The sequence below is a fragment of the Callorhinchus milii genome, unplaced genomic scaffold, assembly GCF_018977255.1.
Source record: "Callorhinchus milii isolate IMCB2004 unplaced genomic scaffold, IMCB_Cmil_1.0 Scaffold1, whole genome shotgun sequence".
In the NCBI taxonomy this organism is placed as follows: Eukaryota; Metazoa; Chordata; class Chondrichthyes; order Chimaeriformes; family Callorhinchidae; genus Callorhinchus; species Callorhinchus milii.
Window position 1 is genome coordinate 92896908 of NW_024704742.1, and position 17616 is coordinate 92914523.

At 38.7% G+C, this 17616-nt stretch overlaps 1 protein-coding gene across 1 annotated transcript; it reads right to left on the reverse strand.

Moving 5' to 3' along the window:
• Positions 1-9297: 9297 nt before the first annotated feature.
• LOC103182841 (sphingosine 1-phosphate receptor 3) lies at positions 9298-14894 on the reverse strand. Its single transcript, XM_007899998.2, has 2 exons — positions 14236-14894; positions 9298-12421 (listed from the first exon to the last, which is right to left on the reverse strand). Exon 2 carries the CDS (start codon positions 12329-12331, stop codon positions 11198-11200), a length of 1134 nt encoding a protein of 377 aa, XP_007898189.1. The 5' UTR covers positions 12332-12421; positions 14236-14894; the 3' UTR covers positions 9298-11197.
• Between the last annotated feature and the right edge of the window lie 2722 nt (positions 14895-17616).

Sequence of the window (17616 nt, forward strand, 5' to 3'; positions counted from 1 at the left end):
GTGTGACGTTACTATTCTGACAGGAAGGAAACTGACAATTTAATGCAAATCTAATTATGGGAAGTTTTGGCCCTTGGAGTCCTGACAGCTAGGGACTGGGCTAAGACTGTTCTGTGTTCATTTCGGTTAGACCCCTAGTAGTTGGCACAGAGACACAGATGAGAAAAGGTATAGTTACAGGCAGTGCCTGTTTCTCTGTATTCAAACTAGACCGAGGGTTCTTTCAAATTCATGCCACCTACACATAAGAATTTCCCTGTGTCTGGAAAGGTTCATCATGAATGAAGTAAATTGCCTCTTTAAGCTTTTTCAAAGGTATCACATTGTAATTATTGACAGTGGCATTGGCTGCTACATGACTTTATGGCACTGATTGGGCAGAAGATCAAGGCTTCACAGGGTAATGAGAAGTAATCATAATCACTGATACCCTTTACACTTGTTAATGAGAATTTCACCTTAGTTGGAGCAACAAGGAAATACACCATTGTAATAGTTCCTGATATACTGTGCCCTGGTGGTAACACATAGATTCATTGTGGGTTCTTCATTAATAAGCAACCCACATAAAAAGATCTCTATAACAGACACACATATATATAAGGATAATAATCATTGCATTTGGTATAGCACCTTATAACATAGTTGAGATGTTTCAAACCGCTTCACAGAATATACTGTAAAGTGAATTGACTGTATATTTTGTGAATGAAATGCGGCAGCCAATTGCGCACAGGACCCACATCCTTGGCTGTAGCATAGCTAACTTTATATTGAGGGTGTAATTCATCCTGGAAATTTACTTTGTATTCTTTTGTTTGTGTTCATTAATAGACAGTCTTAAGACATCCAAGGAACCATACTTGAAGGAGCGGACGTTGATGTGGCAGGCATGTTCAATGAAGAACTTAGTAACATTTTTCTCTATTTCTCTCTCGTTGTAACCAGAACCCTTTGAAGATGCTCTAAAGCATCAAACAGGTGGGCATGTTTCAAACAGGTCTGTGCCTGTTTCGTCTGCCAGTCCTCATTTATCTAGGACCAGCACAGACACCAGCAGGAAGGAATGGCTTGAGGAGGAAGCATGGTATCATGGGGAAATGAGCAGGAAGGATGCGGAGCAGCTCTTGATGATCGATGGCGATTTCCTTGTTAGGAAAAGCACGACTAATCCTGGATCCTATGTATTAACAGGAATGCATAATGGCCAGGCTAAACACCTTCTCCTGGTGGATCCTGAAGGAATTGTAAGTAATCAAACCAAATATATTGAATGTTAATGCTTCTTTAACTCTGTTTTTCCTATAGGTTCAACCCAGACTCTGAGACAGAAAACCATTGTTTAGATTGTTCCCCTGTGAGATAGATCTCTGCAGTGTGTATCAGCTACAGAAATCACCCTTTATTTTCTGAATTTTGATGATTTGGTGCCAATTCATTGTACGGAAATAGGTGAGGACAAGACTGGACTTGATTGTGAAACCATTCAATCAAACAGCCCAACCACATGCACTGTCGAGGCTCAAACAAGAATAATGGCTACTCGGGCGAGTTACCGGAGGGTAACCTTGACCTATGGAACCATACCCCATAGAAGGAACACAGGATTCCAATGCCTTCCCGAGAAGAAAAGGGGAGAAAATTTAAGGAAAAATTGATGTAGCAAACATTTTTAAAAATGTTATCATTAACATACAAATCTGAAAAGTGTAATGTGTAATGTTTGAAAATATAGCAATGTTTGAGTAGAATGTTAAGATACTAAGCTAGATTGATTCATCCAGTAGCTCTTTTAGGCATATCCTTTATTGATATATTTCCTTTTAAAGGTTCGGACTAAAGATCATATATTCGAGAGCATTAGCCACCTTATCTGCCATCACCGTGACAACAATTTGCCTATAGTTTCAGCGGGGAGTGAACTATGCCTGAAGCAACCAGTTGAGAGTAAGCAGTGACGACCGCGGTCAGTTGTGGGATTTTATTGACTCAGTGGTACTTCTTGTTCCTTGCTTTATTACTTAGCAGAAACAGGGAGAAGGGATCTTTGGATCTTGGGATGGAGTTGTGATTTATGTGACTTGGTTTTGGCATGGCCTGATTCAGAGGAAGATAAGTTTTTACTGCGATTACTCAAAGCAGAAACCCGCAATGGACAAAGAATGTGGCAAAGATGTTTTTTACCCTGTGTTTCAACTTGAATCTATGTACCTGGAACCGCTGTCAAACTATTCACTGTTGTAGAGATAAAATGCTGATATCCAGCACAAATGATACAGAAATGATATTTTAGGATTTCTTTTCCGATGTCTTCACAGTGAGCATTTTACTAAAGAAGCACAATATTTGAAATGTTTAAAGGAAAGTATTTAATAGAAATAACTTTCATTGCATTTACTATTTTAAGGAACCACAATCTTTTTTTTTAAAAAGTCAAATAGCTACAGTATTTGGTGATGAAGCTGATAGGATTGATGTTTGGTTCATTTTGTCTTCACAGCTGTAAATTGAAACCTACTTGCAATGTCTTTATGTGGACTTGTTTTATGACTGTGTCATTTTATATTAGCTTTAGAAATCAATATTACATGAAAACTCTTGACAAAGTATCTGCTGTTGAGTTCACTCACCGACCGTTTTAATTCTTTGGAGTACTAAGGTCATTTTTGCACACATACACACAACACAGACATATATATCTATAACTGATAACTGTAGTGGGACATTGCTACGTGCAAATTGGCTGCTACTTTAGCCCACAAAACACTTCACTTCAGAGTATATCCCATGAAGTGCTTTGGGACGTCCTCCTGACGTGAAAGGCACTATACCAAATGTAAGAATTATTGTAAGGAAATCAATGCTATGTACATTTTAAGAATAAGAAATAACAGATTATTCCAACAAGAGCATTTCATTGGTACAGCAGTTTAACTCTGGTGGATTGTATGGTTGGATGCAGGCGGCTTGTTCAATACTCAGAGATTTATACCAACCAGCAACTACCACAGTATAATTAAATTATTTAAGAATTGTACAGAGATAAACAAAAAGATTCTTGGATTCTTGAAATTTGTATCATTATTTTATTCTGTAAATTGAAAGAATAGTGTGGCAATTTTTTCCTTATGATTGTGCATCGTAGATAATGGAGCATTTTGATGTAATAAATATGCCAAACAATTTTCAAGGTATTTGCTTAGTAGTAATCATACTGTACCAGCTTTTTAAAGAGCTCACTTAAAAAAACGCACAAAATGCCTGCATTAAATTTGTTCTTCATTCAAACCAGCTCAAGGAGTTAATGATTGAGTTGATGAAAGTACATTCATGATATGAATTGTTATTTGGAATGATGGCTTTACGAACTATGTTACTGTATCAAATCCATGCCTACCATTCCCTGTCACTTTGATAAGTCCAGTAGAGAAATCGCTGACTGACTAGTCTTTACAACTACTGTCAGCTTCATGGCAGATGAAAAATCACCATCAAGCTTAGCAGAATTGTGTGGAATAAAATCGGCCACAGTATCAGACACTGTGCTGCCTTCATCTCAACTCTTAGAGCGCTGGTGTTGTGCTAACTGTGTAGAGTGCTTCTTTATTCAGCCAGGTAAGGGTTAACACAACAATTTTAAAGCATACAAAACAGTTGCTTAAGATAAGAGAATTTGTTTCACAAGTTCAGTTAGACAACACTGAATTTTTAGCTGTGCTATGGAAAATGTGCCTTTTGATCAGATTGTAGGGTGCGTATCTCACAGGCTGCTGTTTTGAATATAAATGAATTGTAACATGATTTTCATAAACTATGTTTACATTTGTATTTGTTGATTATTAAAAAAAAACTGTATGACTGTTGGCAATAAAACAACAAATATTTGGTTTGTTGTTTTTCTTTTAAATTGAAGTGAAACAACTTCAGATTGTGAAAAATGACTATCAGCAATACAGATTTTCAGTGCACATCTGGAGAGTGAAGGGACCATGTTGGTGTGGCAGTGAGGAGTTCTTGAGATATGTTCCTTCCCAAATGGTAATACATTGCATGTGCATAAAGCATATTATAAGGTGATGGACCTCATCTGGTTTTGAGAAACTGGAAAGTTGGCAACTCTAGAATATCAGTCTTGACTCATTCATTTGCAGGTTGAGTGGTCGTCCTCAGTCATTTGCGATTCACCACATGGGGGCACTGCAAACCAGGACAAAACACTATTGGAATCTCACCTGCCCCAAAGATGTTCTATCCACTGATAGGGGAGAACTACTTATGATTTTGTTCTCCGAATATCCTGCACTGGAAGTTATAAGGTAATTGGGGTAGAAGGATCATACTGCAATCAAAGCTCTGATCAGCATGATCACTGCAAAAGTGTGTATGGAATTTGTCTGCAAACAGCCATACATATTTCCTGATCTTTTTGTAATGTCAGATCACGTTGTTCTTACCTATTGGTAATAAGTGGTTCTCTGGTGGCTCTGGTTAAAATCGGGCAGTGCTTGTCAGTCTAATCAAATTGTAGGTTTAATCAAATACAAGCAACTTTAAAAACATTCATTTTAATCATCATTGGACGTCTTGAGATCACTGACTCTTTCGATTCCATTTTCAAGACATCTGTAGATGTAACACAACAGTAATATGCAGTGTTAGTACAGTGGTTAGAATTACTGAGGTGAAAATTTAATTATTTGTCACATTTTCCATCCATTCCAAATGACACAGAAACTGAATGTCGTCCTCATCATCAATTTTGTCATGAAGGTTTGTTCATGACTTGATTTTTAAAAATTCTGGCCCTCATCTTACAGCAACAACAACAAGATTGCATTTATAGAGCACCTTTCATATCGGGAGGACGTCCCAAGGCGCTGGACAGTTGGGTCGGGACCCGAGCCTTAGGGGGAAATGGTCAGGGTGAGGGGAGGGAAGGGAGGGAGCGAAGAGGGGGTAAATGGTCAGGGTGAGGGGAGGGAAGGGAGGGAGCAAGGAGGGGGGAAATGGTCAGGGTGAGGGGAGGGAAGGGAGGGAGCGAGGAGGGTGTAGAGAGTCGAGAGGGGAGCTGAAGGCACGGTTGAAGAGAAAGGTCTTGAGACCGGCTTTGAAGGAGGAAAGGGAGGAGGCGGCGAAGGCACTGGGAGATGGAGTTCCAGAGTCTAGGGGCTGAGAGGCTGAAGGCCCGACCACTGGTTGGGGCGGGGGATGTGTAAACCGGAGCCAGAGAAACGGAGGGTACAGGCAGGTAAGTAGGGGCCGGGAAGGCCGGTGAGGAGAGAGTTCCCATAGTCCAGCCTTGAGGTGATAAAGGCATGGACCAGTGTTTCACCTTAACTGGGACTTCAGAGCCTGACTGTTTTTCCAATCCTGGAGGCAGCATTTGCCTTCATTTCGTCACCATTCTTACAGTTATGGAGTAGGTGGGGTAGGTGGGGGGTGGGGGAAGGTGTGAAATATAGTATGCAATGTGAGAATTGTCACCTGTGGTAATTATCACTTAAACCAGTGCTGTCAAACTCAAATTAACACTGAGAGAAAGAAATGGCAGATCTATAATAAAAACGGACTCAACATAGATACAATACATAACCGAAGATTGTGTAACTATATCCTGTCTCAGCACTGCAGATAAGTTTTTCTATGCAATCGTTATGTCTCATAGATGCACCCAGTCAATCAGGAACAAGCAAAGACCAAGAAGAGTATGTATGTACGATATATGATAATAAAGCTACCTTACAACATGTCCACAAAACATGTGTCGGATCCCACAAAGTGGGTGATTTTACAGTCTCCTCCTTCCCTACAGGAAGCAATAATACTACAAACCAAATGAATGCATCATTTAATCTTGGTGTTGTTTTGTGTTCATTAACTTGAGCAACAGGAATATTGAAGAAAGGAAAGCATTTAAAGTGTATCACCCTATGGGGTGGAATTTGGCTGCCAAGCCAAACTAATTTCCCTTAGTGGTGTGAATTTATATTGGCATTTTTCCTACAAAATACACCATCACTACACTTTACAGCAAATCCTGTGAGACCCTTGGAGATGTCCCACCAATGGACAAGGGGCTATAATAAATGCAAAGATTATTATTATTATTTCCATTAGCTTCCTCTACTGTGCCCTCAAAATGTGCCTGGACACCAACCAATTTAGTGGCAATTTGTCCTAAATTGTAACCAGCATTGTACTTGTACCAGTGTGAGTTAGAGATTAGGTTAGGACTGCCAACCTTGTTTCATGTTGGACTGCTATAATGAACTGGATAGGAGTCCATCAGAACTGGAGTAAAGCCCAGATTCCAGTAATGAAAGGGCAGTGTGTGGACCCAGCATGTCACTTAGCCTCTTAAGCTAAACCTTTTTGTGCGATCTGACACTATCAATATTTCAGAAATCTTTGCAACCAGACAAGGCCACAGTGCTTTTTTTTGTCAGCTGAAGCAGGATCTTGTATTGACACACTGAATCTTGTTCCAAATGAAGTTAAGCTGCAGCTATAGTTAACAGAGTAAGTTCTTGTTCCCATGAGCTTTAACAGAATTTCAAAAGCAGACAGAAATTTCAATTAATTAAAAACACAACTTGTACAATTTTTTCTTTTCTTGTGGAAGCAATGCCCTCTGAATCCTAACAAATACAGCCTGTCTATTTGAACTTTGCCCATTCAACGAAGCAAGGGTTCTTTGACGAGAAAATACTCCCCTGCTTTCAGGGCTTGTTTCACACAAAGAGCATTTTATATAAACGTCTCACGTGAAACTGAACTGAGACAAATTCGATAAGTCAAATGTCTCTTAGGTTTTTTTTCATGATTTGGTTATCGACATTTCTCAAAGCATTCCCAGGCTTCTTGAACCTTTTTGAAGCATTTGGCCTTTGCTCCTTCCGAGATTCAGAGGGAAGAGAAAAAAAGGATGTACATCACAAAGTTAAAGAAATACATTAAAACTCAGCAACTTCAACCAGAGGGCTGTGGTTTTACCATAGAAATGTAAATATTGAGGCAAATATGTTATAGAGATATAGATCACAATGAGTACTTCTGGTCCTGTCTAATCCTATGCTCCTTCTATGTGATAATCACCCATCCCCCACCGGTTAGCATTAAATGCTTGAGTTTGATGACTCGAACGGTCTCCAGCTGAAGTTACTGGCTATGGAGTTTCAAAGGATTCTAAGTCTGTTACACCTCCAATTGGGAATGCTGCTCCAACTAAACCTATTTTCAGAGTGGGGTTCACTCAAGTTGGAATAAGGTTCGTGATGTACTGTTAGTTACTGCAAGACAGATTTGTTAATTAAAAAATACTGTAGTGCAACATTGACCCTAAAATCTGCAAAATTAATCTTACAAAAATTTTGCTTTGATTGGGACCCTTTGGAAGTTCAAAAACAGGAGACATAAATTTTGACCAGGTTCACCATTTGACCAGTCCTGCTCCAGTGATTGATCCACCTACTTTTAAAGAAGTGCAAAAAGCCTCTTGCTTCAAAATCATGCCCTCACCACACACACCTCAGCTCATCATAACTCACTTACACATGCCTGGCTCATAACCCAAACATAGCAATATGAATGTCCATCGGTTTGCAACTCCATAATGCATCTGAATAAGAATGTTGATTTAGTAACAATTTGTGTTAAATTGCACAATGTTCTACTGTTGGATATGGGCTTAACTAAATTGACTAAAACTACAGTTAGGATCCAACTCCAGTTCATGGCCTGATCACCTTCTTGGTGTGACTGTTGAGAAGTGTGTCGTGGGGGGGAGGGGAGGTAATAGATCCTTCGTCCAGCAAACACAGGGACAAGTCATGTGTTGATTATCACAATCTCTAAATTCAGTGCAAAAGGCCAGAAATTCCCCAGACAATTCCTAATTCCATGGCTGTTAATTGACCCATTTTTTATTAATAATAAGCCTTGCATTTGATATAGTGCCTTATGCCCCCCATCCCGTCCACCCGTCCACCCCCCCCCCCCCCCACCTTGTAAATCGAGAGATTCACTGAGATGTTCTGGCTGTTGTCAGTCCTGGTGGTCTGCTCACAGGCGGGACGCTGAACTATTTATTTTCAGTTCTTATTATGCTGAGAATCGAAACCAGCGTGCTTGCTAGTCTCTGAGGTTCCGTCAACATCGTGATGATGTCAGACTTTCACACATGCACAAAACGTCCTCGAAAAATCATCTTGGCTTTCCTCACTACCTGAATAACAATAACAGAGGGGAAGTTGGGGTTATTGTGCTCCTAAACCTTTTAGCGGTTCTGCTCCTGTTATTTGGTTTTGCAGAGATCAACAAAATATAAATTTCTAATGGTTTTCACATGGATGGGTAAAAATGTCCCCCAAGTCTAGATGTACTCTATTATCAGAACAGTGCAGAGTGTGCACAATTTGGCAAATCCTCAGTAATTCCTTCAAAAAAATAAGAATAAAAAGTATTAATTTGGTCACTCAATCCATGACTGTTTGTGGGACACTGCTGTGCGCAATTGGCTGCCACATTTTGCCCACAAAATATATCAGTCAGTTCACTTTACAGTATATTTTGTGAAGCACTTTGAAACGTCTCAAAGACGTGATAAGGTGTTATATCAAATGCAAGTATTATTATTTCATTTTGAAGCCGGTTTTCTGTAAGTGTTTCAAAGAGACTGCAGAAAATGGGCTTCAAGGTTAAAACTGAATTCAGCCATTTGCCAAATACTGCACGCTCCGAAATACTATGTCAATAAAATAAATTTAGACCCGAGTGAAACTTCAGCACAGGGCTTTGGTGTTTGATGGCATTGTGAAACTTACACAATGATGCCACAACATTAGTGATCACACACTGATTCTGGTCGTTCTGTGGCTGAGATTTTTCATTATGGAATCTGAATTTCCCATTCCTATTAGGAGTCAAATTTGGAATCTGATCAGTGGCATATTTAAAGCCCAAGAAGCTAGCACGGGTCTACCAGTAAAGGTTTAACTCAGCAGCTTCTGTTGTTATCCCATAATCTTCAGTAAAAATATTCGTAAATAGGACCGTGTCTCTTTTAGTTCAACAAAGCCATTTTAGGGCAATTAAATTCACTGCCCATGTGCACACAAAACATCAACATTCATTGCTTGAATCAAATGTTCATGTCATGAGGGTAAAAGAGTTTTTTGTTTTTCAGGATTTATTTCATGATCAGAATGGTGTCTCAATGAAAAAATAGATGTGTGTTTATTTGGCTTTATCATGCATTCTTCATTTCAGATCAACAATACCAAGCAAAATAATAAAATCCTTGATTAAGACACCTTTATTTGAAAACTAGAACATACATGACTTCTACGCTGGCACTTTTACACATAAGCACAGGCATGGCTCATCTGCACCATTGTAAGTGGCACACTACATTGAAAACTACGCTGTAATAACATTGCACTGTACAAAGCTAGGAGTGTTCCTTAAATAACGAAAGCCATTTTTGTAAAACAACAAAGCTGCAAATAACAGATTGTTGCCAAAAGCACAGGTATAGTACATGCACTGCATAAAAGCTAGCATCGACATGCTTCTGCTTGCAGAGTATGTGCCATTTGTAGGGAGGAAGTACACCATTCACACTGCTGCTGTACCGACTTAAGATACTGAAAAAGTTAACACTGACACTGTCATCACCAGTGCAGAGTATCAAATGGCGTCTTCTCAACCAAACATGTATTCAGGTTCAGTCAATGGATAAACAATGCATTCAGTTTACAACACACATATAGAGTCAATGGATACACAATGTATTCAGTTTGCCATACACATGTGCAGGATTCAACACATAAGACATGCACACTCCATAATGAGTGATTTGACATCTTTTAACTATTTGTAAGATCCAAATGTACATTTATTGCTTATTGTCATTAGGTACACATGCTTTGGGAGAGGGAGTGCCAGTAATCCAATACTGGTTTTGTAAGTGGTTGTTTTTGCTGACAGGAAATGCACACTCAAACAACAGTGACTAGGTGGTAAAGGGCAAAGTTGACACTTTAAGAAATATTTACCTACCCAGTCAATGCAAGCCCAACAGATAGAGCTAACCACATTGCAATTACCAGCATTCTTGAATGCCACTGATTCAAAGGGACAATGAATCATATCACTGGGAATTAGTAAGTCTGCAACTTCTGTTACAAAACTGTCCTTAGGTGCGTAAAGCATCCTATTTTTTTGGTATGGCACTTTCTTTTGCTTGTTTTCATGCGATTCAATTACATCTCATTCAAATCTTTCCAATATTCAAATGTGCCACACAATCAGATCACCCTATATTTATATAAAAAAACACATAATATTACAATGTGAGTCAGTAATGAGAGGGCACAAATCTAAGAAAATTACAGAGGGCAAGTCAGAAAAACATCATCTAACTCAACAGGCGTTTACAACACGGAACACTGTGCCACAAACCATAGTTGAAGTGGAGGTTATTTTTCTTGTTTTCCCATGCTTATGATAGTGTGGGACTTAGATAGATGCTTAAAGAGGAGAGCATAAGTAACTACCAGAAGAATAGGATTAGACAAGGTGGCTCATATGGAGAAAATCACCAGGGTAAAACGTGATAGACTGAATGGTCTATTGCTCTATAGTAATTGTGATTCTACTGTGTAAACGTTACAAATTTGCAACTTGCAGTAGGTCAGATTCTCTGAACTTGTATAACAAAACATGTTGGTGAAGCTCATAATTCCTTATCTGGTACAACACTCTCAGAAACACTGGCTGTGTTGAACACTGAGCTGATGCTCTGAAGTTTATGATTATCATTACTTTTTCCCACTGGAAATTGAGACTGTGGGTGGAGACAGGGCAAAGGGCAGGTGCGAGTGAGCCTGACAAAATCTCTGAAGGGTAAGAAATACGTGCAATGTTCTCTTGTTTTCACAATAACATGCTTATGATATTGTGGGACTCGTAACACAAATAAGTAAAAACTCATTGTACAATATGCAATAATATCTAAGCATTCAATATGAACGTACATATACCTAAAGGAAACCAAAGAACTTTGCAAAGTTCTGGAGTCTTAAAAAAAATTAGTGTTTGAAGGTAGCTAAGAGTTTAAAAAAAATAATAATTTAAGTTCACAAGAGGTGAGAAGTTAATAATACTGTTTAATAAGGCACGTTAGCTTACAACCAGCTCACAGTTCTCCATTGGTCATTGATTGATTCATTGCCTTGATTACACTTGATGGGGTAATGATTTGCGAGAGCTCTGCTTCCTTTGGCTTCTGTGAATTGCTACTATTGGACTTGCTTTTTTCTCCGCCTGGTTGACTTGGCAACGATTTGGCTACTTTGGTATTGACCAGACAGCCACAGAGGAGGCGGAAGAAGGCCCGGCGCATCTCCTTGCTGGCCAGGGTGTAAATGATGGGATTCATGGCAGAATTGAGGACCGCTACTGCAATAAACCAATCTTCTTTATAAAGAATGCTGCAATCGTTGGGCTTACAGGCCACATCGAGTAGTAAGAGAACAAAAAGCGGGGCCCAGCAGGCGATGAAGACTCCTACCACGATCACTACTGTCCTCAGTAAAGCCATCGATCTCTCCGAGTTGTTCTTTGAGAATTTTCTGTTCAAAACTTTGCGGCCACTTGTTTTCACCAGTATGTAAATACGAGCATAAAGTATCACGATGGCCAGCAGAATTGCGCTAAAGATGCCGATACAAAAGACAACATACATTTTGGAGTACAGAGGTAAGACGGTTGAGCAATCGTGGAGGTTGCAGATACAGTTCCAACCGAGGATGGGCAAGGCACCAAGTAAAATGGAAATCAGCCAGGAGGCGCCAATGAGGAGGAAAACTCTGTACTTTTTACTAGCGTCATAGGGTCTCATTTTTATCATGGTCATGTGCCTCTCAATTGCTATCGCTAGCAGGCTGAAGGTAGAGGCGCCCAAGGCTACAAACATGCTACCTTCTCTCAAAAACCATACCAGTGGTGTCAGACTAAATGTCTTATCACCGGACATTAGGATGTTCACTTTATAAGCTATTCCTGCCAGAAGATCAGACAGGGCTAAATTACCAATAAAGTAGTACATGCGATTGTGAAACTTATTGTTTTTCCATATAGCGAGTAGTACCATTAGGTTCTCAAAGACTATGAAACTGCAGATAATCAAAAATGCCACATTTGTTAGCCCCATCCCATCAGTATTCTCTCTCTTGTTTAATTTCCCAGTATAGTTATAATGCTGCTGAATGAGGTCAGTTTTGACACATCCATTGATGGTCGAGTCAACAGGTGGAGATATTAATATCATGATGGTTCTTGCAGTGTCAAATCTTCTTCACTAGATGGAGGCTTTGAGTCATTGTTAAAACAAGGAGGCTTCAATCCAATTTTTCACATGCTGTGGACAAACACAGAGTAAAGAAAAGGCATGAATTTTAAAAGCCAGTTACAAAATCTGAAGGTAAAATTTCATCAATGTGATGCTGCGTTTCAGTAGCAACCAGGAAAGGGTGCTTGCATTAATGCCTATCGATTTTGGCAAGATCACCAAGGATTTGTAACAAAACTCCCTTCAAGTGGTACATAAAGTGCATTCAGAGGATGCTATTAGCACATTGAATAATTAACTCTAAGTGCACAATTCACCTCGCAGTGTAGCACTTAATAAAACCCAAATGCTGGATAGTTTTTCTATCCTGAAAAGTCCTCATGGATTAGGAAAAAACAATGATGGGAATTTAAGATTATAAGAGATTTGGAAATATGCGACATGTCTGAATATGAAAAGGTGATTTCTTTCATGTTGGACTATATTCAGGACTGATTTACATTTTGCAACTAAGGTAGTTTATTTCAGCTGTCACATGGAAAGGCATTGTTACAATGAGGATCAGAGGAGGAAGTCAATCTTTTTGCAATGTCTTTCAACATTTCTTATTATCCTTGGATTTGATATAACATCTTATCACATCATTGAAACATCTCAAAGCTCTTCACATGATTTTTTTTACTGTGAAGCGTAGTGGCCGTGTATTTGTAGATGAATAATAAAGAAACATTCGATTGTGGAGTCCTGTAGCTCAGTGGTCACAGCACTCGCTTTGCAAGAGACACACCTGAGCTCAATTCCAGGCAGGGCGAAACCTTGGGCAAGTTTCCTTACTCCACACACCTCCAAAACAAAAAAAAATTATAAATTGGTCATTTTCAATCCACGATTGTTTGTGGGACACTGCTGTGTGCAATTGGCTGCCATATTTTGCCCACAAATATACAGTCAATTCACTTTACAGTCTATTCTGTGAAGCGCTTTGAGATGTCTAGAAGACGTGAAAAGCGCTATATCGAATGCAAGGATTATTGTTATTATTATAAAGTTAAATTCTGCTAAATTAATTGCTAAATCAACATCATTCATCAATGATGATTTTACTTGAAATTTGCTCAAATAATAAATAATTGCAGCCAGTTTGCAGATATTCACAGCCAAGCTCATTCATTTGCAATTCAGCATAAAACAACATAAACTATTTTGAGCAATGTAATACAATTTGCATTTATACAGGACCATTCAAATCAAGAGGAGTTGCAAAATTCTTATACTCCAAAGCAAATTCACCATTGTTCTTCAAAAGTGATTGGATCTATGTAATGTGCCGGCTGCTGTTTTCAAATAGCTTTTTAGAGACTTTCATGCATTAAGCATTAGAAATAGGATAAATGGAGAATATTTAATTTCATGTATTGAAACAATCTATTTATCTATTATAATAATAATCCTTAATAATAATATTGCATTTGATATAGCGCCTTATCATGTCGTAGAGATGTCTCAAAGCACTTCACAGGATATACTGTAAAGTAAATTGACTGGTATTTTGTGAGGAAAATCTATCTATCTATCTATCTATCTATCTATCTATCTATCTATCTATCTATCTATCTATCTATCTATCTATCTATCTATCTATCTATCTATCTATCCATCTATCCATCTATCCAATCTAAAAATACATAAAACCAAATAAATACTTATTAATGCGATGACACATTCAACCTTTATGTCTTGTAATTATTTGTGAAGTACGGAATAAATTTAAACAAAAAGTATAAGATTAAACATATAAGATCATAACAGAAATGGAATGACTACAAAATAATTTGAGCTGGAAATAAGTGAACATGAAGACAAGATAGAGAATGAAGACTCACCTTTTATACTATTCATTTTTTGCAGGAACATTTCACAGGTCAGTGATGAAGGGGCCACTTGCTGCACAATGTGGTGATCACTGTTTTGTGGTGCCAAATTTTTAGTTTCCTCAGACTCAAAGACTCCCTCGTTTTCTTCCAGTCAATTTCACAATTTTTGTTGAAGTCTTTTCATATTCTTTTCTCAAATGCACTTCTTTTGAAGACTCCGCTTAACAGTTGTAAGAAGCTCTCTTTAAAACATTGCTCATGCTGCAGGGTCAGACTCAATCCTGAATCTAAAACTTTTCCAAGTTGCTTGTTGTTATAGCAATCTTTATGTTGTCTTGTACTCTTCAGGAGATGCTGTCAAGTTTCTTGACACTCTTGTGCTTTCCTCCCAGAGTTTTGCATGAAAAGCTTTTGGACTACAATCTACACAGGCAAATCTTCTGGTGTTGAATTCTCTGTTCTATTACTTTTTTTTCCTTTTCTCAGCCACTGTCTCTTTAACAGCATTAATTAAAAAAAAACGTACTTAATCTTTGCAGTGTTCCTTTTATACTACTCCTTAGTAATATCTCTGCTGTTTCACTCCAAAGGCCTGTTGCTATTTTCTTGGTCGCTCTCAGACTGACTGTGCTGCTTGAAGTTCTCCTCTTATTATATTCCTGTCAGCCTGGTCTTTCTGTCAGTCTGTTTCTGAGTCAATGCCAGGTCCCGCCCCCAAAGGCAGTTTTTATTTTGCTTGTGTGACGTGCTTATGAAAGAAGTATAGGATAGAGAAATGTACAGACACTCAGAATGTGTGTGTGGGTGTGAGAACAATACACATGAAAATTGATGCAAGAGTGTAAGAAAGCGTACCAGGCAGTTGCGGCTTTATTCCCACCTTTTTATGCTGAAAATTCTTAGTCTTGTCGGTTGTGGTAAAATATTAACCGTTGGAGAGAAGAGGAAGAAAGAGATATGTACAAAGACTATTATCTTTGTCTCTAAGGCACTCCAAAACATTATCCAACGTGAAGGGCACTATATAAATGCAACTTTTGAGTGATGAAGCAGAGAGAAAGTAAAGTGGAGAGAGGAGGGATTATCAGGTCTAATTTGCAGTTATCACAAATTCATTTCTAAATAGTAAATCCTGCAGGTACCCAGGTGAGTTTCAAGCTGAACTCGGCTCAGACTTTGATCTTCTTGTTGATTTCCATGAAACCATGTGGTGAAAGGAAGCTCCTGGTGCTTTGTAGCTGATGATTAAGTGTAGATCATCGTTTGAAACTTCATCTCGGGGCGATCTTACAGCTTGCTCTCGAGCCTTCCATTTTTAACCCCTTGCAAACCCTACAAAAGTTTCTATATTGTTGCAGACACGTGACATGCACATTTTGTTGCCACATTTGTTCACTTATACAGGATTTTTAAAAATATATTGTCATTAGATCTGATTTTATCTTGTGCAAATGCAATGTAATCTGTATTGAGTTACCTGATGTCTGCCAAGCCAGCAGTAGAGGGTGGTTGTGGAGCTATGATTGGCCTCTCCATCTCTTGGATGGGGAGCTGGGAAGAATTAACACATTCAAGTTGCTATCTGGTGACCATTGGTGGAAAGTGGACTTGTGCGGATGTCAGATGAGAACAATATCAAGGTCCGAATTTTCTCTCCGTAGCTCAGGGTCCTGACATCAATTGTACTGCTGCTGCTACAGCCTTGGCTGAGATTAGTCAATTTAGCAGGAATTTGAACCTGGGAGCTTCAAGGTCTGTACGGTTCAATTTACACTAGGTAGTGACATTGAAGGAGAGTGTAGATGATGTACCAGGCAGTTGAGGCTTTATTCTCGCCTTTTTATGCTGAAAATTTTTAGTCTTGTTGCTTGTGGTAAAATATTAACTATTATATTATCTAACATGTAGAAACGCAATGTGTGCCAGCTCACAATAGGAGATGTAATATTGCCCACTAGAGATATGACGTGCAGTTTTGGAAACAGAATGTCCCTGATATCCTTATTAATTGGTGTTGCAAAATTTTTGTCCCTTCTGTAACAACATCTTACCAAAGGAACAAAATGTTATTTTAATGAGGCTTGTTGTCTGTGTTGTGTTTATATTAATCACATTTTGATGACGTTATGAGGTCAAGAGTGGAGCAAGTTCAAGAAACTGAGTAAATACTTAACATATGGACACAATATAAGATAATTAAATATATATCTAGAAGAAGAAAATATTTATAGGAGTACGGGGAAAAGGCAGGTAAATGGGACTGAACAAATTGCTCTTTAAAGATCTACGCTGGGCTGAATGGTCGGTCTTCAGTGCTGTACATTACTATGAGCCTCTGGAATGTGGATACTTGAGATGGTTTAAGATACATTTCATTCATTATTTAAGAAATGTAACATTGAAATGTAGTGAATAGTATGCCATCAACATTTAATGGGAACACTTAGACATGGTAGGATATTGCTCTACGAAATTGTTCATAGTGTTAAAGGAGAAGGATTTGCAAAAGAGACAGTGCTTTACATTCATTATCATATATTTTTCTGTCAAATGCAAAGAGGGTGGAATTTCTTCGGAAGTGCAAACATTTTTATTATCCACACACACACATGGAGGTAATGAGCTAGGATAAGTTAATGGTAGCTGAGTCTATGGTACTAGCTTTTCTCAGTTTGAACATCCATCCATCAAAAGTAATCTGGGCACGTTATCTGGGTTAATTACAGAGCTGTCCCTAGCTTGAATTTTTGGAACAACTCAATGATCTACAAAGAAACCAGAAATGGAAGGTTTCAGGAAAGAGGGGTCAGAATTAAAAGCATTCATTTCTCCTTCGAGACCAGGGGTTCCCAAACATTCTGGGCTCAATCTCCCCCAGCTCCCCCCACATACACACACAGCATATTAGATACCTTGATTGAAGACCCTTTCTTCCCAACTCGGGCTGCACATGCTTCCTGCAGCGCAGTGAGGCCTCACTCCTCTTTCATAGATTCCTACAAAAGACTGCCCTGAACTTTGCAATGAAACCATGGGAGCACTCCTTCCAGGATTCCATGGACCCCAGTTTGGAAAACCCTGTTCTAGACAACAGGTTTTATTTCAGTAGTTGAATTGTGTAGCTTACGTGAGTGCTTTACATTGAAAATACTTCTATCTAGGCAGTCAAATAAAGCACAAAATTGACAACTGTAAAAGATCCCCTTTACTGAACAACTGCATGACTATTTTAATATTATGTTGTTTTAGTTGAGATAGCATCCTTTCAAATGTGGTAATAAATAAAGAACAGGCATAAGGTACTACATTTAATTTGTACTGTTTGTGAGTGTACCAACTCTATGTGCTATGTGTCATGCAATTTATATTGGCAACTTTCAATGTGTTCAT

Bases quoted from the DNA above. Each gene is read 5' to 3' on its own strand.
- LOC103182841 (XM_007899998.2), bottom strand. From the start codon at position 12,331: ATGATATTAATATCTCCACCTGTTGACTCGACCATCAATGGATGTGTC.